Consider the following 23,910-nt stretch of genomic DNA (forward strand, 5'->3'; position numbering starts at 1 on the left):
GCAGAGCATGTTGTTTTTTTATTCACTGAGATAAGCATCTGTGATGTAATGATTATTCAAGTGATCATTATGAGTGGTGCTTGCTAGCACATCCACCTGACAGCAAATGCGGTATTTGACAATATCAATAGAAAAAGATTGTTAATACATTCAGTGCGAAATAATGAAATGGATGCTTTCCAAAGTGCTAATTGATGGACCATTCTGGTCACCTGGTCTACGCAAGTTCATTCTTTCTTTAAACATGACTGATGAATTCCATAAATTGTTACGTCGGGTAAGCTGAAATACCTTCTCTCGCTTGAAAACTCGTGGAGTGCCTAATCAACTGAGAAAGAAGAAAGGTCATTTGTACCGATGTGCCCATGAGCTAACCCCGAACTGGCTTATTCAACAAGGGAATTTCACATACGATACAATTGCAATGACATTATAAGATCACTGATATGCAGAAAGCAGCGTTGTCTTTACAGCTTTCTTGAAAGAATACATAGACTTTGAAATTCAAATTTCTGAAGGAAGAGAGTTCCAAATATCAGGTCCATTGTGTCTGATAGATTTCAGAGCCATCACCGTGTATTCAAAAGGGTTAAGGACGTTTTGGATTTTCTTGTTGGTAATCAGTATTGGAATGAAAGAATGGGACAAAAGACAGTGGTCTGAATTTGATGGGGGCACCACCTATCTCTCTCAATTCATTCTACTCAAGGAACACAATAATGCATGAAATAGATAATTCGTTTAATTAAAAGGGTAAATTCATTTTAATAAACAATTAGTTCAATAACGAATTTTCACTAAACTTTATAAACAGATTTCACTAAATAATATTACGATCTAAACCTTAAGAAGGAGCGTCTTCGATGACTCAATGAATTTAAGAGGAATTACCTTTGCCATCTATTCAGAGAAATAGCCAGAAAAAATTATAAAGTTTAAAGGTGAAACTATAAAATTCGTTCGTTGTTAAATTTTATCATTTCGTCTGGGTATGACAAACATTAAAACTAAATGTTTAAAAATTACAATTTCAGAAAAGTTTGTGCAGCAGACCATTTTTTTTTTGGGGGGGGGGGGGCATAATGGGTACTTCGTACTCTTTCGTCACTGTTCGTTGAATGATATACCATGCTTAGAATTATGTCAAAGTACCTCTAGAGTATACTCTAAGCTGCAACAAATTAACCTTGAGGAGAAATTATATCGGTAGTATCACCGTCAAATGAACACATAAAAAAAAGACATTTACAATCTACGTCTCACAGTGTTTCAGAAATGATATATAACATAAATGACAATTATTTTACACACTAAACCCAACGTACAATGTATCAACCTGAAAATAGGCACCAAGCATTATTTCTGTAGCTATGCGTGAAAGATATGTGGTGAATATCAAGCGATATGACCACAAAATATATACTTTTTGTTCTACAGTATCAGAGAGTAGAGAATCCATGCATTATAGTATATACGAATTAAAAAAGACTTTCGGTAGTGGCTGCACTTAAATGTGCAAGCTATTGTGTGCTAGACACAGATTACTTCCCAAAGTATTTACATGCAAATACATTTATCAAAAGTTGTACTTTCAGGTTCGGTTTAAATACTTTGTTTGCTACTAAAGGAATATACGAATATAAAATCTACAATACAATGTATGTATGAATGCATTGCATAAATTTCTTGCTAAAATACGTTTTGCCCTAGATTTTATACTCAAAATTTGCATTATGATGAGTCTGAATAATTATATATACGGCACAATTTATTTGTATACATATTTCATGCATGAGTATTTGATAAAACCCGACATGTGTAATATAAGTCTCACACGGTTTCAAAAGTGATATACAGATTACAACTTCTTATTCTTACACACGTAACCTAGCCACTTCAGCCTCAAAATAGGTAAACACTATTTTGTAGCTATGCGTGAAAGATATGTGGTGAATATCACACGATATAACCACAAAATATATATTTTTTTCTACAGTATTACAGAGTACAGAAACAATGCATCATAATAATAAAAAAAAAATATTCAGCAGTAGCTACACGTGAATATGCAACCTATTGTGTGCTAGAAACGGTTTACTTCCCAAAGTAATTTCAATAAACTTCCCAGAATTGTCCACAAGGAGACTATAAAATACAATCTTGGCTTTTCACCATGTCTGTCAATTTCCTGCAACTTTAATATCAATTCAATTTCATCTTCTTATGTGATGAGTAGTATTGTTGTTTTCACGTTCGCTTTTTTTTTAACTACATTGTACTGATATGGTGTTATTTTGTGTACGTAAAAGTTTTGAGTTGTTAGAAATGAAGTAAATGAAATGAAATAAAAGTATTTGCATGTGAATACATCAATTTTATCAAAAGTTGTACTTTGCATGTTCGGTTTAATACTTGCTAGGAAATATATGAAAATAAAGTCTATAATACAATGTATATATGAATGCATATTACAAATCCCTTGCCAAAATTAGGTTTGCCAAAGACTTTATTCCCCAAATTCGCGGTATGCGCCTGAATATTTATACAGCACAAGGTATATGAATACATATTTCCTGAATATTTGAAAAAAAAAAGCCACCATCCATAATCTACGCTTCACACTGTTTCTAAAATGGTAACCATAAATGACAAATAGGGATCAAGCACTATTTTTATAGCTAGGCATGAAAGATTGTGTGGTAAATATCAAGTGATATGACAACAAAATATATACTTTTTTTGTAGAGGGAGACAAACTGAAGAAACTCAAACCTGATATACTTTTTTTTTTCTACAGTATTACAAAGTAGAGAAACCATGCATTTTATTTTTATTATATACAAATTTAAAAAAAAGACGTTCGGCAGTGGCTGGACGTAAATGTGCAGGCTATTGTGCGCTAGACATAGGTTACTTCCCAAAGTACTTATATGCAAATACATTTAACAAAAGTTGTACTTTGCGGGTTCACTTTAAATACTTTGTTTGCTAAGACATATGTTAATATAAAATTCATAATACAATGTTTATATGAATGCATGCTTATTCTTACTGTAATGAATTTCTTTACAGCCTCAACGTTCAAAATTTTCTGGTTATTTCCCCAGGATAAACCCAACCATACCACCAAATCGACATTGGCTTTATCTTTGATACAACATGTATTATCTAAAGGGCAGATATGCTGTAAAATGTTTTGTACAGATTTCTTGCTAGAATTACCTTTGCCCTAGATTTTAAACACAGAATTGGCAGTATGATGCCTCTGAATTCAAATGTATTTCTATCAGTACAAGGTATAAGTATATATATTTCCTGAATATTGAGAAAAAAAAAACGACATTTATAATAAATGTCTCACACGGTTTCGGAAATTATATACATAAACGACAATTATTCAACACACTTTACCCAGCATACAATGTACCAGCCTCAAAATGGGCATCAAGCACGATTTCTGTAGCTATGCGTGAAAATTAATGTGGCAAACATCAAGCGATATGACCACAATATATCATGTGACCCTGCACCGCAAAACCAACACCTGACCAACAAGAAGTCGCGTTATCATTACTAAGCCGTGCTACCTGGGCCATGAATGAGAAAAAAAAAATGATGTAGACCATTGTATCAACAACAATGAAGGAATAATCAGGTTAAGGTGAATTTGAGCATGCTCTATTACCACATTCTGTCTATGATAAATCTTAACTTTCAAATCAGTAGCATCATCCTTTCAAAAGTTCTGGAGTTGAAAGTGAAGAGTGTTGAAAGGATTTTCCAACTTGATCACACTACTCTACCAAAAAAAAAAAAAAAAAAAAATAATTGGGGGGGGGGTGTAGAAAACCTGCTAAAAAACACTTTTCCGTTAAGAATATCTCTTTCAGAAAATGTGGAAAACTCAAAATCGGCCAGGTTGACCCGTTTCACCTTTCTTCAGCAGTGTTGTTGAGTCATCACGTAAAATCAAGGGGTGCGACTTTTTGTTTGTTTTGTGATGCACGGTCACATACTAGTATATATATATGAAGAGCTTGCTTCCAAAAGGCGCTAAATCCAATTTTTATCGAACTCCATCTTTCGCATGATTCGAACAGATCTTTGTCATGTGCACATAAGGCACTAAAAATTTAATCAAAATTGTTTGAGGAAATATGAGAAAATTAAGCATGAAATTCACGCTTTCAACCAAAAGGCGCTAAATCCATTTTTGCTTTCAACCAAAAGGCGCTATATCTAATTTCTCTATTCCGGTCTCTGATTGGTCAGAGCACGCCAGCTAGGGGTGCTCTGACCAATGAGAACATGAAACACGTACTATTACATGCAGCGATACTGCACTACATATTTCAATGGCAATTCTTCACGATCATGGATCACTACCACTGTTGTCTGTAGTGCTGTACAGAACCATGGCTATCAGTCGAAAGTACATGACAGTTTCATAATGGATGAAAGACCAAAGACTGCCGGTGATCTAAAAAGTGGTACGAAAAGTGGAAAAATGAGGCAGTATTGAAGAAATACAAGGCTAAGCAGTGGAAATACAGCTGTGAAAGGTGAGTTTACTTATCTGTACAACGCCCAGATTAAGTCAGTCCCATATGTGCGTCTTGGTGTTGGGACCGAGATGGGCATCATACCCTACTTTGAACATGTTGAGTTGATTTATGAGCAACGTAGAATGTCAAATTTGGGTTTTATTACAAATTTTATAATTAGTCATTCACTGGGATCAATAATCTGCTGGGGAAAATCGTGAAATGGGCCCCACCATGCACTGGCACCACAAACAGGGCTCGTCGTCGTGCATCAATGTACATTATGTATTTTACGTGTTGGCTACCAGCTAAATGTTTACCTGTACAAGGCTGTAGTGTAGAGCTCTAACGTTAGAGCTCTAATTAATGTTAGTACTATATAATAAGTTTTAGTAAATTAAACCTCTTGATCTACGGGTTCTGCTCGACGATGCAATAGTAAATACCAAGCAAGGTAAATTTACTACTAGGCTAACTATACACAGCCCAGTCGCCGCTGTACATACGTAGCGCGACAGGGCTGTACCAACGAAGCTCCAAACACGAAGAGGGTCCAACGATAGCATGCGATCGGATTGAATTTTGATACTTTAGATCATTTTTTTGTCACTTCAAACTCATCTGACGAACTAAATGATAATGAGACTTCATATCTATGCTATGAATATTGAAATTTAGATTTGATAACTTACCTAAAATGATGGTTATATGCAGCATGTGTGAACGGTTCACGAACGGTACATCGTCTTTCACGCCAGGCCATTTCCAATATCCGGGAGGTCACATGATCTGAATGCCCTTTCAAAAGGTCGCGCTGTCGACCGTGCTGCTACACCAACACTCAAGCAGCGCATCGCACGCACGCAAAAGATTTCCGCAGAGATCAAGGCGCCATTTTGAATTCTGCAACGATGAACCCTGACGGTGTTAGGGAATCCGCCAGAAAGTATCATTTTTTGGTTCCACGGACTTATCACGAGGGCTCTCAATGGACTTACGAACCTTCTGGAATACAAGCATGCACTTAAGGTGAGTAACGTTTGGTAACGTGTACATTGTTTATAAAGAACGTATAAATTTTCATAAGTTTTGTAGTTGTGTTGTGGTTCCCCACTTTGTAGGTGCCCGCTCGTTGGTCAGACGCTGTATTCGCGTAGCGTATTAACAGCGTCTGGTCGGGCTACTACTAGGCCTACTATACTAGTAGTAGCTACTACCAGATATAGGGTGGACTTACAGCAACAGGGCTGCGTGTGTATAAACAGGGTAAATTTATCGGTACTTTTCGGCGATGCAATACCAAGCAAGGTAAATTACCAGTAGGCCTACTACTAACGTATAGGGTGGACTTACAGCAACAGGGCTGTGTGTGTATAAACAGGGTACTTTTCGGCGATGCAATGCCAAGCAAGGTAAATTACTACTAACGTTACTAACATAGGGTGGACTTACAGCAACAGGGCTGCGTGTGTATAAACAGGCGAGCCGCTGTGAACCAATACTGACATGCAGTGGTGGGGCCTATTTAACAAGTATGCCGTGGCATTAGTTTAGCGTAGGGTTGTATACCTATGGTAAGAATAATCAAGGGTCATGAGGAAGTCTTTCCAAGGATAGAATGAAGGGCAAAATCGTGAAATCGGCCCCACAGCAGTGTGCTTGCACTCGTGCATTTAGCAATTAAGCAAGGTTACGTAGGTTAGGGTTTAATAGGGTTTAAGGTTAGGTTAGGGTTGTACTTATAGTTGAATTGGCTGTTGAATTAGTCGAGGGACATTAGGGAGTCTTTCCAAGAATAAAACATGAAGACCAAAGAAAAAAAAAACGGGAAAAAGGGAGGAGTATGCTGTGCAAATCGGCCCCGCCTCTGTATCAATTGCTCGTAAACACCGTTTGGTGGGGCCGCATTCACAAGTATTATACTATGGAAGAAAGCCCCAACGCCGTGCTTATGTACCGATGAACGCCACACGGTGGGGCTGAATTCACGAGTATAAACAGGCGAGCCGTTGTAGTATTAGTACTGACACGCAGTGGTGGGGCCTACTTCACGAGTATGCCAAATGAAGTGTATTGCTACATTGTATGCAGTGGAAACTGGTCCCGTTGCTGTATCAATCATGCATATTAAAGTGTCGTTTGGTGGGACCACATTCCTCAGTATTAGCCCTGTATTGTGCAAGAAAGCACCACATTGAACACCCCATGGTGGGGATGTAACAGGTAAGCTGCCATATTATTTAGTACTGATGATAGAGAGACAGTGGTGGGGTCCATTTCACAAGTATGTCACTAATTATCTGTTGAAGGAACTGTAATCAATAAATGAAGTTACCTTGACTCATTTTCTCAGTTAAGTTTTCTGTAGATCTACAGCGTGTAACTATTCAAGTCAGTCTATACAGTACTGCTTATGCTGTGTTGCAATGGTAATGACCTGGTTACCTGCTTTTCTAACTGTTCGAGTTGGTCTATGCAGCACGGGTGCATTGCCCTGGTAATGATAGAATTAGAGCCTGTCTAATATTCACTGATGGATCTTATAATCCTGATATGATTGCATTAGTGTTTTTTTTTATGGTTATATTAAACATTAAAAAATTATGTTAACAAATCTGTAAATCAAACTAGTCCCTTTCTTTTTGGTCTTTCAGTAGAGTAAGTGTTGCTCCAAATCACTATGGCTGTCTAGAAGCTATTGAGAAATGTATAAAAATTGGAAGTTTGAGGTTGTGTTTGCTACTTGTGGACAGATACTCTAAGCCAATGGTATTAATTACTTTTGATTGAATTCTCTTATTCTTCTCCCAATTCAGGTTAATGGCAAATCATCCTTGGAAGTCATACAACCTACAGCATATCTGCAAGCAGCAAGTGTCACTGAGCTGGCAAGACACCCAACGACCTGCCCAACTTGTTGTCACGCCCAATACATCTGTCCCCCCAGGAGCAAACCTCCCAAGGAGGGAGTGGGTGTCATTAAATCGGATTCGAACCCGAGTTGGGCGTTTCAACGCAGCCATGCATCGGTGGGGGCTACGCCCGTCAGCAGCCTGCCAGTGTGGTGCACCAGAACAGACTGCTCAACACATCTTGAGTGAGTGCCCTGATCTCCGCCCTCCTGACAACATGGACCTGACACACCCTACTCCTGAGACTGTAACTTGGCTACAACAACTTAGGGACGTTATTTAGCTGCCGCTGCCTCATACGCAAGAAGAAGAAGCGCACATCGATGACATTTACCATGCCTTATACCAGGAGGGTGACAGGATGAATTCATAGCAGTACATGAAAGGCCAAGATTTCGTGAATCAGAGGATTGCGAAAAATCACAGAGCTTATCGTTCATTTCTGAGCTCATGCCTACTGAACCAGACAATGGAACCATCACAGTGGTCTTAATCTCATTGAATGCTGAATCAAGCTTTCTTGAGTACGCCGGTAGGTGCAACGTACTTCGAGTGGCTGTGTGTTTTTGACATCATTAAACTTAAGCTGAGAGGAGGAGAAAATATCCCTGGAAAACAACATCAATGTGATATTGCTTGCATTTAGGCGGTGAACAGGAATTCGGCGAGGGACTAACCAAGTGGCCAGTGCTTTGAATGACTTCCTTGATATTGAATACAGTGGACCTCTGACTCGAGCTTATGGCAACACATTATGATTCCTAGGGCAGGCACTTTAACTAGTTGAGATATTCTGCCATGGACTTGATGGTATGCATTTCATGCGGTAAACCTCCTGCTTTGGCTGTAAATGACTCAATTTTTACTTTTTAGAAATGAACATGATAAGAAGACAAAAAAAGACAATGTGATTCACAGCACAGATGTCTAGATGTAGGCCTTATTGCTGTTGACTTACGTATAAACAAAGAGTTTTGTCCACAGATGTGCTTTCATGTGCATCTGTTGCCTTCTTAATAAGTACTACAGTTTTAGCAAATTGACTTTTTTTTTTTAAAACAGATGTTTGGGTAGTCCAAATCAAAAAGTCTCCAGCAAAGCCTTGCGATGCTTTCTTAGTATTAATAGGTAAAGCATACAATGTGAGGGCTTATCATAGTGATTTGTTTTCATGTCTGTTGCAGTCAGATTTCTGCATGACAGCCTGTATTTTATTTTCACCTGAAGTAAATACTATCAGTCAACATGATTTCACAATCTCTGCAAGTCCTCACTTTCCTTGAGTCACTGTACCTTCTGTATAGACTTCATGATATTCAGTGCAAAGTGTTATTAGGAGATCAAAGTATTGTATTTGTTGTTGTTGCTGCTGCAGTTGTATTTTGCATGTGTGGAATGTATAATGAATAGATGTACAGTATGCTGCTATTATGAGTAAAATTAAAAGCAGCATGCTGGGAAAGATTTCACATGTGTGTGTGTTTTGGTGCATTTGTGTATATGTGTATGTGGGTGTGTGTTTGTGTGGGTGTGTGTGTGTGTGTGTGGTTGTGTGTGTGTGGGGGTATGTGTGGCTACTGTGATGTAAATTTATACAGTTCTCTAGTATTTACCTGGATTGTACATTAATGACATTCCCTAATACCAATGTTATTGAACAACTCAAAAGTATTTCTTCCAAAAGGCGCTAAATCCGAAAAAATCTGAAATACAAAAATTCATAAAAAATAAATGGTGTGTGCAGGATTTTTTTATAAAATGTGCATTTTTATTACCTACTGTGATGGCTCTTCCACTAGGAGCATACAGCTAATGAATAAACAAGCTGTAATATGTGTAATTAAAAGCACGTAAATGCACGTAAATGTGCAAGTTATTGTGTGCTACACACAGATTACTTCCCAAAGCGTTTACAAGCGAAAACATTTATCAAAAGTTGTACTTTGCAAGATCAGTTTATTAACAATGTTTGCTAACCATAACGCATCACAGTCTAAGTTTTACTCCTAGAACAGTCTTCGTCTCCCATTCAAGCTATAATGTTATGCATTTGCGTTTGATTGTTCTAGGCTCCTACTAATGACGACGACTACCGGCTCTTCCTTAGGAGGAACGGCTTCTGTAGGAGGAACAGCTTCTGTTAGAGGAACGGCTTCTGCTGGATGAACGGCTTCTGTAGGAGGCACGGCTTTCTTTGAAAGAACGGCTCCTGGTTGATGGGAGACTTCTGTTTCTTCCTCAATATACATAAATCGGACCCGGAAGGCGTACAATCCCTTCAACATGGCTTGACCCACCAGCGTTGCAAAGATCACACCCACCACTGTTGTGGCCGCTTTGCGAGGGTAGTTTTCGAAATCGAGAATGTGAGAAACGGAACTCTCTCCAAACGGGTCCGTTCCTCCAGCCGCAAAGTAGGTGACGATGAAGAGCAGGTAGACAACCAGGTACAAGAACGGATAGACAACATGAACGAAGCGGACGGTGATCCGGGTGTAGAAGATTTCGAGGAGGAAGATTACGGGGGGATGGATAAAGATGACAAGATTGTCCAGGGACCCCAAGTAGAAAACAGCTACAATGATGGAAGGAGTGGCGACGCAGTTATAGAGAAGCCATTGAATCTGGTAGCGGCATTTGTCTGAAAGTACAACGACATAAATGATAGAGAGAGACCGAGAGTTAAAAGTGATCAACACACATGAAAACAAACATGATTAATGGCCAAATGTCATGCGCTTACTGCAGGATTACTCTAATGAGAATGGTATAAGAAAGTTGGATATATTTGCTTTCGCTCAAAAATACCTTAAGTTTGTTGAAGAAATGCATTTTCACTTTTGAATATATTCAATTTATTTTATGAAATCTTAAATAAACTGAGCCACGACCTTAGATAAAACGTTGCAGTACTGCTAGACAATATAGTTTTTGCGCATAGCTTAATGCACCAACAGTTATCGTAAGATAAAAATGGTAGTTCTTTTTGAAAAGCAAATGAGCCTATATGTCCCCATATACTACGTTTGTTCACACGTACATTTTCATTTCAATTCCGCTTTACTCATTTGTTATCACATGTGACAATATCACATAAAATGTTAATGTAATATTAAGGGGCAGTGCTTTTAGATTACTATTGCACCGATACGAGGTTTATTCATTCAATTCTATTCATGATTTCTTTAAAGGAAAAGGGGATTGGCACATTAACTTTGCCAGCCACAGAAGTAAGTCGCGTATGGAAAATTTGGGAGTTAAAAAGTCAATTAACTAACTGAAAAAGGAACACATTGGAGTATGCTCGGGTGAACGAACGAACTAATTTGAACTCTGTTGAATTTGTTTGCTTAAGTTGCAAAGTGGTAAGTGAAAAGATGCATGTAATGCCGGGAATCTACCAACAATCCTCATCAGTCATAGGGTGCGTTTATCAAATCCTTTTCTCGGTAGAAACAGGTTATCCAAACAGCTTTCAAGGAATTTTTACGAGTTGATAAACGCAAAGCTGTTTTGAAAGCCCTTTAGGAAAGCCTCTTTGAAAGCCCCAAATTTGTGGCCATCCAAACAGGTTTCATAAACAGGTTTTCAGAAACCTGTTTGTAAAAGCCTTTTGGAAGGTGATAAACGCAAAGCTGTTTTGAAACGGCTTTGTAGTCTTGTACTTCAGTACTTGTACAATTTGTACTTCTCCTCGGGTCGAATAGCGCAATGCAGCTGGGCATTGACAGGCCAGTTAAAAAAACGTGTTCGCGAAGAGAGTTGATAAACGCAACTATTTTGAAAGTCGTTTCTAAAGGGCTTTGGAAAGGGCTATCGAAAGCCATTTAAACAGGGGAAAGTCGATAAACGCAGCCAAAGTCTCATGCCGCCACTCAGAAATATTTGAAGTGTGTGCTAAACTGGAGCTGCCTCACAGATAGGAAGACAATTGATTTATGTGGCATTGCATTATGATTCGTCACTCTCAAAGGAAGATATTATGTCTTTAAGATGGTAATTGCTTTTCGCCGTCCCTTCTTAGAAAACAAGCGGCACATTAATAGTACAGGCAGTCAGGGCTTTGGAAAGGGCTTTGGAAAGGGCTTTGAAAAGGGCTTTCGAAAGGGTTATCGAAAGGGCCATCGAAAGCCGTTTAAACAGGGGAAAGTTGATAAACGCAGCCAATGATGGTTCAAAGAGACATAGTTGTGGTTATACAGGTGAACAGAGTTTTCAGCGGGAAAAAGTCACTAGACTGCATCAGCATAAATGCGTTTGCATGGCGGGACAAATTACAAGAAAATTACTGAATCGCGATTTAAATAAGCTGCAGTTCGTATGTACATTGTGGCTCCCGAAGCAGGATCTCATGTGCAACAATCTACTCAATGATGTGCTATTAGGTTTAATTTGCATTTCTGGAGAAGAATCAGTGGTACGGAAGTAGCAACGTTGAGTGTGAAAATAGAACTGTAGTATGTATCGTAAGGTATTATATTTAATATCGTTAGTATTATATTCATTATATTCATATAGATTTGATTCGATTTGATTTCATTTGATTTGATTATTGGTTCCTGCATTATATCATTGCTCATGCAGATACAAATACATATAATAATATACATCGTTGGTGACCCACATATATATACATAAACATCAATTGTTAACAAGGTAAGCGTCTTCATTGCCGTTAAATTGTACAACAAAACATATCAGCGATGCAATGAATAATACAGAAGGGATACAATTTTAATAAGCATCGCTTGATTTGTATGCAGCCCGCGTACATAATACATAACAAATAGGAAAATAGGAGGGAGGAATGACTTGCATAGAGATAGGATAGAAGAAAGGAGAAAGGAAGAGAGAAGTCTGTCTGCTTTCACTAAAGGTTTACACAAAGTTAGATCATCTGAATCATTGAATAGTAAAGCATGACAAAGTATTTTCTCAGCAAGGTACAGGTGAACAGTAACAGGTCATGGTAAGTTACATAACATTAAGCAATAAATTCAGAACGGCGGTATTTCCACGAGGGAATTTTATACACAATTCAATAAGCCAGTTCGGTGTTCCACTTTGAGCATGAAAAGAAAAAAAGTTCATTTGGACCAACAGACATATTGGTTTTAAAATTCACTTGGATAAGCATTTGTGATGTCATGATTATTCATGTAATCCTTATTAATGCTGCTTGCCAGCACATCCACCTGAAAGCATAAGTGGTATTTGGCAAATCAATAGAAAGAGGTTGTTAATACATGCAGTGCAAGGTAATTAAATGGATGCTTTCCACGCGTTAATTGACGGATCATTCTGGTTATCTGGTCTATACAAATTCAGTCTTTATTTGAGCAAGATTGATGAATATAATATACATATCAATTGTTCATTATTATCAAGCACATCAGAAGCTTTTGCACGCAGAAGAATATATGAAGAGTTTGTTCGCAAAAGCCGATAAGTCCATTTTTGAAGATTTTGAAGTACGGTCTCTGTCATAAGTACAAAATAATACCTTTTAAATGATATATTGGTCACTTCATATAAAGGTACATTTTTGAAGTTATGGTCAAAAGAAACAAAATTTTTCTTATTATTCCCTCTATTTTTCTTGACCCTTTAATCGCAAATATATCCATTTGGCAAATATGGACTTATCGGTTTTTGCGAACAAACTCTTCATATGTCTATAGGTTTTGCGCTTTATAACTTGATATTCATAATAATTATTATGAATACCACAAATCATTATGTAAAGTTTATGCATTATGTCACTCTGAAAGCCAGTGAAGTGCCCCTAACCGACTGTGAAAAAAAAAAAAGAAAGGTCATTCGGGCCAATGTGCCCATGAGCTAACTCCGAACTGGCTTATTGCAATGGCACTATATAGTGATATACAGATATCCAGAGAGCATCACTGTTTTTACAGCTTTCCTAAAAGAGTACATAGACTTTAAAGTTCGAATTTCAGAAGGAAGAGAGTTCCAAATATCACGTCCAGTGTGTCTGATAGATTTCGTAGACATCACCGTTTGAGGGTTTAGTAAATGAAGTGTATCAGAGTGCCTAGTGGGATAAGAATTTATGTCATTGTTTCACTGAAATAGTGAGAAGAGGAGATGGTAACTGACCGTTTTACAAACGAAACATAAAAAGTTAATTTTGAAAAAAAAAAAAGTCAATTACCTTAAAAGGTGCCACACATCCTGTGCTGACAAACATGCTTTAGGAAGTGAGTGTATATTCATGTGTGCATATTTAGTCTTTTTTTTTTTTCTGTCATTGGTGATCACGACATGCCTTCATATACATTTTGAGCACACATGTCATCCTACACCACAAAACCTGATTGGCATATAGAGAAAAAAAAATGTTTAAAAAGCTGGAGTCAAATTGTATAACGCAAAATGTGACTCTGCACCTCAAAACAAACAAAAAGTCGCCAGACATGAATTTTTAGTTAAGGCCATATTCTGAAAAAGCAGACTTTAAGCTTTAAAATGATGTATAACTCAAATCAAATGGACTCTCCTAACCTATCTAAATTTTGGAAAGAAAGCACAAACTCAGGAAAAGTGTGAACTGAGAAAAGAGGCTCTGAAGTACAATGTTTATTCAAGCGCATAATCTTTACCAAACCGTGCTGGCTGTGCGATGAATGGGACAAAAAACAGGAAGTAAACCACCAGAGTATTACAACAATGAAGGGATTATCAGATTAAGTTGAAATTAAGCATGCTTCATTAACACATTCTGTCCATAATTAATGCCAACTTTCAAAACAGTAGCACTATCCTTTCAAAAGTTATTAGAGTTGAAATTGAAGAGTGTGGACAAGGTTTTTCAGATATGAAAAAGGGATTCTAAAGACACACCTGATCACACTATTCTACCAAAAATGTTCGAGATAAACTGCTAAAAAAACACACTTTCCTGCCCGTTTTATGATACCAAATTTTAGCATAATGTAAAAGAAGACCCGTTCTTTCAGAAAATATGAAAAAGTCAAGTTCGGCTAGGTTGACCCATTTCACTTATTTTCAGTCCTCACGCAAAATCAGTGTGTGCGACTTTATGTTCGTTTTGAGGTGCACTGTCACAAATAGTTCAAATCTGCTGTGGTGGCATATCATGTTGTTATGCACAATTTGACACGGCATTTTTGTAAAAGAATGTAAAAGTTATTTTCAATAATTATTTTTGTTGTCCAATCATGCATCAGACCAGCTGATTATGTAATCATGTTATCAATTAATGGTCTTCTGTCAAATGTATCGTAAAAAATTCTGTGTCATCCTATTTAGCAGCCTCTTATCATAAATTGCATTAAATATCAAGTCAATTCAACAAAGGATTTTAGCTCAATCAATTCAATCGATAACATAATTATCTGAAAAACAAGAGTTTGAGAAAACAAAGGAAATAAAAAGCCATCACAACCCGTGCCCACTGCATAAACAGCGCGTGTGAAAAACATTACACAACTTGTATTATGTTTGGTGAACAGAGGCAATTTACAAGCTGTGCACTGCCTTACCCCTAGGCATAGACCCTGCTCTTCAATACAATGCCTTATGTGAGGAAGTTCAATGAACAGTAAAGAATTTAGAGCTTTTTGAATTCATTATTATTCGTATTGTTGCAAACATACTTTCGAGTCAAGAAACAATAAGAAACATAAGATTTCGATCAACTTTTGCGGCACTTGTAATAGGAATTTTGAAACGATTTTTTTTTTTTGCAGATCTATCAATAGTTGATGAAATGATTTCTATCAAAATCTATATCAAAATCTATCAAAATATATTGGTGCCATTGGCGAACAAAATATATTGCAGTAACTTAGATGAATTTGTAATATCATAGTAGCGGTCCCAATATGGATCCTTGTGGGACGCCACAATGTATAGGTAAAACTTCAGAGTTTACCGATTCATGGTATACGTACTGCTGCCTATTTGATAAGTAATCTTAAAACCATTCCAGTGGAATGCTATGCATTCCATAATAATTTAATTTGCGTAAAAGGACAGTGTGGTCAAGAGTGTCGAATGCCTTGCTCAGGTCCATGAACACACCAATGACATTTTTTTTTTTTTGTTCAGCTAAGGCAGTAGACACTCTGTCGTACAATTGGGCTAGTGCCATATATTCTGTAGAATGAAATTTCCTTAAACCATATTGGTCTTGGTTCAGTATACCATTAAAAAAAAAAAATCATACAGTCTATAATTACAAACAAGCCGTTCTATGACTTTAGACAGACTGGGAAGAAGAGATAGGACGGTGATTCGAGAAGAGACAAGAGTCATCTTTTTTTTATATTGGAATAACTTTTGCAATTTTACATGCGTTTGGAAATATACCAGTTGATAATGAAACATCACAAATATGTACTAAAGGTGTCAATGTACTCCCAACAATTTGTTTTAGAAGAAACGTGCCCATTTCATCATGACTACAAGAATTACTTGATTTTAGAGAATCTCCCTAAAATTTGTTGGTTTGAAAAATAATGAATTTTCGTTTCACATGCCTAACTACTGCTAGAAATCTGTCTGTGTATGATCAATCTTAAAAGCTTGACTTGGACCTACATTAACAAAATACTCATTAAAACACCTTCTTTTGCCTACTAATGACCTCATCGATAACCTTCCAAGTGGCTGACATATTTCCAGTAGTATTTTTAACAGCTTCCGTATAATACATTCTGCGGGAAAGCCTGATAATCTGCATAAGTTAATTTCTGTATAATTTATATCTATTAAGATAATCATTATTAGGATGCTGTTAACATTATTATTATTTATGTAAAACATTTCTTTCACTAATGGTCGAAAATTCCCTTGTTATCCGCGTTTATTTTTTTTTTTATTGTTTTCCTTTCCAATTGTGGGAATATGTTTTATGTTTTTGTGTGGGAGGAAGAAGTTGGACTCTTAGACTCAGTGGGAGAATGAAGGAGGCATGACTACCATGGCTCTGGAGTCAAAACGCAAGTGTGCTTTATTCATTGTTCTCCAGTATATTAATCTAACACATTTACAATTGATACATCATATTTACAAAACACGACCCGGTGTTGTTTACATTTATATTGCTGATATAGTGTGATGAGGTGATGATAAATGACGGGGAGAGCGGAAAGGAAGTGGGAACAGAAAGTGGCTGTCGGCGTATCAAAGATCAGGATGAGAGAAGGAAACCAGAGTACGATTAGAACTTGACAGTGGACAATTGTGGTGGAAGGATGGCGGTGAGATGGCTGACTATGGAATGAATGAAACATGCTGTTTACTGCTACACCATAGCTAGTCACAATATGTTCCGTGCAGACACAATATCCCTTCCCTTTTTGGAAAAGAAACACATCACTTATGTTGTCTGAAAATGAAATCATAGCTAAGAGTTAAGGAAGAGCAATAGACATAGAGATAATATACGGAATACAGTCACGAGTGATTTTCAAACAAAATACGGTCATGATAAACTGAAACAAATTATGTTTTGCGTGTCAAACTTCAGTGGAATATAAATCCATGCACTGTTGCGTTATGTACTAGGTGTTTCAAAAAACATTTCCCACTTTTGATTCTTAACCCGTTTAGGACGGTTTGCTTTGGCGAGCGAACACCCCCACAGACGGACAGGTTTTCCAAAATCGAGCCCGAACCGAGGGTTACTAAGGGGGTGTGACTTACGGTCCCGCTTTACCCAATCATCAAATTGCCGTGTATGCGGTGTAGGAATCCGCTTTCTGATTGGATGAATAACGACCGCTCATGAATAATAATGTCGCTTCCCTTCGCTATCTGGGTTCGCGCGCGCGGTTTGAACTTCACGTACTGACGATAGTCAATTTACGTTCCCTCGTCAACTCAAATGAACAGCGTCTTTTATTATTGGGCACCAGGCTATGTCGAGGGTGTCGCAAATTTCTACTACATAATTGTCTTGAATTTACTGATTCATGGAGGCAATCTTTTATGGAAACTGTAATCCGTTGATCACAAGCCTTCAAAATCTTTCAATGAAAAGCGATCGATCGGAGGATTGTGTTCAGGCTTGCGTATTTCCATTTACACGACTGTAAGACACGCCAAGTAAATCTCGTATTGTGGCGATATCAAAGGCACACGAACCCACTCTTGACTTCCTGTTGTTCACAAAATTCCTTACCATAGCTAGTCAATGAATTTTGGAAACAGAAGGAAGTTTATTCATTGTATACAACATTTGAAAATCTGTTACACCTTGTTTGTCCCCGCTACTTGTATCCAAATACAAAGCTCGCGTGTCTGTAACAGAAGCACGTGGCTTTATTTCAACACTAGGCAAACCATCAACGATGTAATATTACAAGTAGAATTGGTGATACTGATTTATCAAAGTCGAATTTCGTAATAGAATAACGTCCACTTGAGTTTATTTCTTGGTTCTGTTACAGTAATTCCCATAAAATTGACAAGAGCCTGGAATATGTTCAATATTCAAACAAATCTTTGCATCTTTCTAACTTTCTTTGAGACGAATAAAAATGCATAATCCACGCTTGCGCGATACCTGCCATCCCCTGAAGAAGTCTGTATAAAGAAGTTTACTTCCTGAAATTATCAATCGTGACTACCTACAAATTTCGATCATGCGACTTATAATAGGTTTTCATTGGATGCATACAAGATATCACCGAGTGGATTTGTGAGTTTATTATCGGGGTTTGATGCTGCTATTTTTCTGTGCGATCTTACAATTCCTTTACAACTTCGACGTAATGTCGGGAAGATAATGATTATTCACTATGTATCAAGTGAAATGAGATTTCACACAGTGATACAAGACATATATTTAATTATTATAAAAAGTAATCACCAACCTAAATGAGTATAGTTATTTCTTACATAGAAAAAAAAAAAAAAACTAAGAATAAAACACCGGTCCTGTTTAAGCCAGTTGACAGAACATGTATGAGCTCTTCAGATGAAACAGGGGAGTCTATACGATGAGAAGAGAAAAAGGAGAGAAAAATAGGCTGATCATCTAAATTTTGTTTGATTGACGGTAGATAATCTGAAAAGATTTTTCAAACGTAATGCAAAATTATACAAGATGAGGTTTGCCTACAACCTGTGTTTTGGTAATATCTTTCTACGTTTTATATAATACATATGTAATGTATCATACATACATAATGTATATATAAATTCTATGGGCAGAGTATCTTGGAGAAGCGATCATCACCATCAATGATAATATTCAATCTACACGTTTGTATATATGGGAATGAAGAAGGGGATAGCTGGAAAGGAAAGTGTTGAGATGCAATGAGATAAAATGAAGGAACACTAATTGAGACATATGTATTACAAAGGAAGAGCAAAACGGCAAAAAAGGGCAAAAGGGTACAACATTATGCAAAGATTTTGCAGTCATTTTTGTGTACGTTTGCCTTCCAATTTCGTAGTTACGTAATTCAAAATAGCCAACAAAAAAAAAGAAAAAAAGATAGCGCCATGAAGATGTTCATTCAACCTCGTTTGCCTTTCACTATGTCCTATCACTTCAAAAAATGTAGCATTAGCACAATTCAAATTAGAATTCCCATCGAGAATTCAGATTCGCATCAATGTGAGAGAGTATCTTTTCAGACAGGGTCGCAGGTGAGCATTTCCGAGTTCGTCGGAGAAGTTCATTCATATTAGAAACAGAAAGGTTGACCACCCGCCAGCTGATAGAAGAAGACGACATGACCATGGGAGAACGGCGAGCACATGTCACACACGCTTGAAGGTCTAAAATCATTACATCACTTCAGAAAATAACAAAAAGATGATAATATGTTTGTTGAAATAAACGACATTTCTCCCGACATCCTTCGATCTCTCATAACAGACGGTTAATTTTGCTGAAATGATCTTCTCTTATGTCATGAGTGTAAATCAATATTATTTTGTTTTATTGTGTATACCAGTCATCGCCCGGTAAAAGACAGAAAATGAAGTACTATTCTCATTCAATAAGCATAATGTATAAAGGAAACGAGCATTTGCTGCAATCATTTATGAATATGAAAATGCTTCAATGCGATTTCACGAAGTCTAAAGGAATGAATGCAAGTAGGTCTACGTAAATACAGAGATGTATAATGCAATTATTATAAAAAAATACGGAGCCACGATAAGTGCATAAACCACTTCAATAGCAGCATGAAAACATTTTGATCACATCAATATATGAGATGGACAAGAACATTTCATGCTTTTATTGCTCGAAATTCCTTGCTCCTAAACAAAGTAGAGTGTTCAATTGAAGCGACGGGTTATCACATCTCCGTCTCTCGCAAAACTGAATCATCACTTCGCAAATCTGGAGTGCTTTCTACAAATTTACATAAAAAGAGTTTATTTTTTTTAGGTATGAGTTACCATATTCTACTGATTATAAATCGATTGAGCTACAAAACGGTAGTGTGTTGCTAAAACCATTATAACTCAATGATCGCGAAATCATTTGACTTGTGAACTTCCGAAAGAGATGGACTGAAAACCCAGACTTCTAAACGTATAAATTATTGACAGAGCGACTATATAGATATAGCCGAAAATTAACATATTATGAAGAATTCATACAAAACTAGAACCAAAAAAGACTAAACAGTCAGCATCACCATTGTCGGTATCGTCGTAATATGGGATGTAATTTTATTTTGACTGCCTCTTTGAAATGCTGCAAACATCAAATACTGAACATCATAATTTTTATTTGTGAATTCTAAGCGTATGAGAGAGAGAGAGAGAGAGAGAGAGAGAGAGAGAAAAGACAACTTCTGCCGTATGTCTTGTTTCTCGCTTTATTGCAGCGTATGTCATTGTCGAAGTTTAAATTCTGTAATACATGTTCGTATCAAGTACATGAGAACTTGCACATTGGATTTTCAACAACCATAAAATCATTGGGGTCCGTAAAAGCGGTTACGTAATACATACGAAGCACATCACTATAATGCATTCTATGGACCGGTGCAGAATAAAGAGACTGTCTGTAATCGGCCTTTGAACTTCTCTATTATGCTCATAATCCCCGACTTTTCGGATGGCGTCTACGAGTGCGTCTTAGGAATGTTTTTGTATCAACATCCTGTCTATTCAAGGAGGTACAATGTAACCTGATACTCTGGCCACCTGGTCTATTCAAAGTGTTCTTGCCTATAACACGCGCACATGTTACGCTGTGTTTCGCCATGATGAATATAATTGTAAGACCCCATAGTGGCAATATCGGCTCTTGCATTGTATGAAAATGATGACTATTATACAGTATATCCTCTATTTGGTTCGTTGGCCGAGTAGATTTTTTGAACGATCTTATAACATAATCACGCTGTCATTCATAAGTATGAGAGAGAGAGAGAAAAAAAAAAGCTTCAAGCAACATCGAAGTTGAGTTTCTCAAACCAATCTTCCATTTGAGTTTGTTTCTTGGTTTTGTTTCAGCAATTTTCATAATGTTGACAAGAGCCTGATGGGATGTTCAATATTCAGATAAATCGTTGCATCTTTCTTGCAATCTTTGACAGCTAATGGTGACTAAACCTGCGAACTCCATGCAATTTTGTATAAAGACGTTTGCTTTGTGAAATTATCCATCATGACTGCCTCCAGATTTCGACCATAATTATATGACTTAGGTTTCCATGAGATGAATAAAGGAGATCAACGAGCGCATTTGTATAAGTTTACTGTCGGGTTGTATGTTGCAAATTTTATGTGCAATCATGATTCCCTTACAACTCTACCGTAATGGCGGGAAGGTATTGTTCACTGCACATCACTTGAAATTAAATGTCACACAGTGATGTGATAATCATCAGCAAACGGGATAGATTATTGTATATATATATATATATATATATATATATATATATATATATATATATATATAACACCTATTCAAGTCAGTTGATGGAGCATTTATGAGCTCTTCCGGTCTGCAAACGAAACATCGGAGTCTATACGATAAGAAGAAAGATTGAGAGATAAAGAGATAAAAAATAGGCTGGTCTTCTAAATTTAGTTCCATGGACGGTAATCTGAACACACTTTTGCAAACGAAATGAAATATTACACACGCCTAGGTTTGCCTATAATCTGTGTTATGGTGATATCTAATGAGATTATATATAATAATACGGGCAAAGTATCTTGGAAAGGTGATCGCCACCATCAATGGGGATATTCAATGTAACGATTAATTGTAGATGATGGGAATGAAGAAGTGGATAGCTGGAAAGGAAAGTAATGAGATGCAATGAGATAAATCGAAGCAGCACTAATCGAGGCAAATTAATGTATTACAAAGGAAGAGCAAAACGGCATATTCGAGTGTTCAAAATGGTTCAACATTATGCAAAGATTTTGCAGTCATTTGTGTGTGTGTGTGTGTGTGTGTGTACGTTTGTCTTCTAATTTCACAGTTAGGTAATTCAAAATCGCCTAAAAAAAAAAAGATCGCGCAATGAAGATGTTCATTCAATCTCAGTTTCCTTTCACTATATCCTATCACTTCAAATTACGTAGCCTTAACACAATTCAAATTAGAATGTCCATTGAGAATTCAAATTCGTCTCAATATGAGAGAGCGTCTTTTCAAACAGGGTCGCAGGTGAGCATTCCCGAGTTCGACGGAGAAATTCATTCAATTTAGCAACAAAAAAGGTTGGCCATCCGGCAGCTGTAGAAGAAGCCGACATGATCATGGAAGTATGGCAAGTACAAGCCACACAGGCTTGAAGACCTACAATTATTACATCACTTCAGAAAATAAGGAAAAGACGATATTTTTGTTGAAATAAACGACATTTCTCCCGGCATTCTTTGATATCTCATAACAGACGGCTAATTTTGCTGAAATAATCTTCTCTTATGTCATGAGTGTAAATCAATATTATTTTTTTTTATTGTGTATACCAGTCATCCCCCGATAAAAGACAAAAACAAAAATGAAGTACTAACAATATCATTCAATAAGCATAATGTATAAAGGAAAGGAGCATTTGCTGCAATCATTTATGAAAATGAAAATGCTTCAATGCGATTTCACGAAGTCTAATGGAATGAATGATTGTAGGCATACCTAAATGCAGAGATATACGTAGACATAAAAAAATACACAGGCACGATAAGTGCATAAATTACTTCAATAGCAACATGAAAAAAAAATTGATTACATCGATAAACATGAGATAAGACAAGAACATTAATTTCATGTTTTTATTGCCCGAAATACCTTGCTCCTAAACAAAGTGTTCAATTGAAGCGATGTGGTTATCACATCTCCGTCTCTCGCAAAATTGAATCACCACTTCGCAAATTTGGAGCGCTTTCTACAAAGAAAAAAAAAGAAAAATCGGGGGTTTTTTTCGGTATAAGTTGTCATATTTGACTGATTATAAATGAATTGAACTCAATGATCGAAAAAAAATTGACTCGTGAACTTACGAAAGAAGTGGACTGAAAACACCTCAGACTTCTAAATGTATAAGTAATTGACAGAGCGACTATAGCCGAATATTAGCATATTATGAGGAATTCATACAAAACTAGAACAAAAAAGACTAAACAGTCGACATCACCATCGTCGGTATCATCGAAATATGGGATATCATTTTATTTTGACTACTTCTTTTAAATGCTGCAAACATCAAATACCGAACATCATGATTATATCTACAATTTTTTGGCGAATGCTAAGCGTATGAGAGAAAAAAAAAATGCCATATGTCTTGTTTACTCGCTTTATTGCAGCGTATTTCGTTGTCGAAGTTTAAATTCTATACATATATGTTGGTTACAACCACATGAGAACTTGCACATTCGCTTCCCAACAACCATAAAATCATTGGGGTCCGTAAAAGTGGTTACGTAATACATACGAAGCACATCACTATAATGCATTGTATGGACCGGTGCAGAAAAAAGAGACTGTCTGTAATCGGCCTTTGAACTTCTCTATTATGCTCATAATCCCCGACTTTTCAGATGGCGTCTACGAGTGCGTCTTAGGAATGTTTTTGTATCAACATCCTGTCTATTCAAGGAGGTACAATGTAACCTGATACTCTGGCCACCTGGTCTATTCAATTTATATGAATTTACGACTTCGATGAAGTAGCACAATCGACTGCGTTGTTTGTATGCAGTACATCCCCTACTCGGTTTGTTCTTGGCCAAATGGTTTCTTTCTTTTAAACGATTTTATAACATAATCAGAATATTATTCATGACGGTAAAACTCTTCAAACAACTACAAGTAACATCGCTGTCATGATAACAAACAGACACAAAAACATTCACACACATCACATGCATGCAGGGACACGCAAAAGATTTACTTTTGAATTTATTCAATTCGCCGAGTTTTGGCAAATCCCAGGACTCGGCAGCGGGAGAAGAAGGCCAACATTTCA

At 36.9% G+C, this 23,910-nt stretch overlaps 1 protein-coding gene across 1 annotated transcript in view; it reads right to left on the minus strand.

Annotated features, from left to right (window-relative positions):
• Nucleotides 1–9,498: 9,498 nt before the first annotated feature.
• Nucleotides 9,499–23,910, minus strand: part of LOC140227861 (uncharacterized) — a 170,562-nt gene continuing 156,150 nt past the window's right edge. The window contains exon 5 of the mRNA XM_072308251.1: nucleotides 9,499–10,097. Coding sequence (XP_072164352.1) covers nucleotides 9,499–10,097 — 599 coding nt within the window. The remainder of the gene's footprint in view (nucleotides 10,098–23,910) is intronic.

The sequence above is a fragment of the Diadema setosum genome, chromosome 4, assembly GCF_964275005.1.
Source record: "Diadema setosum chromosome 4, eeDiaSeto1, whole genome shotgun sequence".
In the NCBI taxonomy this organism is placed as follows: domain Eukaryota; kingdom Metazoa; phylum Echinodermata; class Echinoidea; order Diadematoida; family Diadematidae; genus Diadema; species Diadema setosum.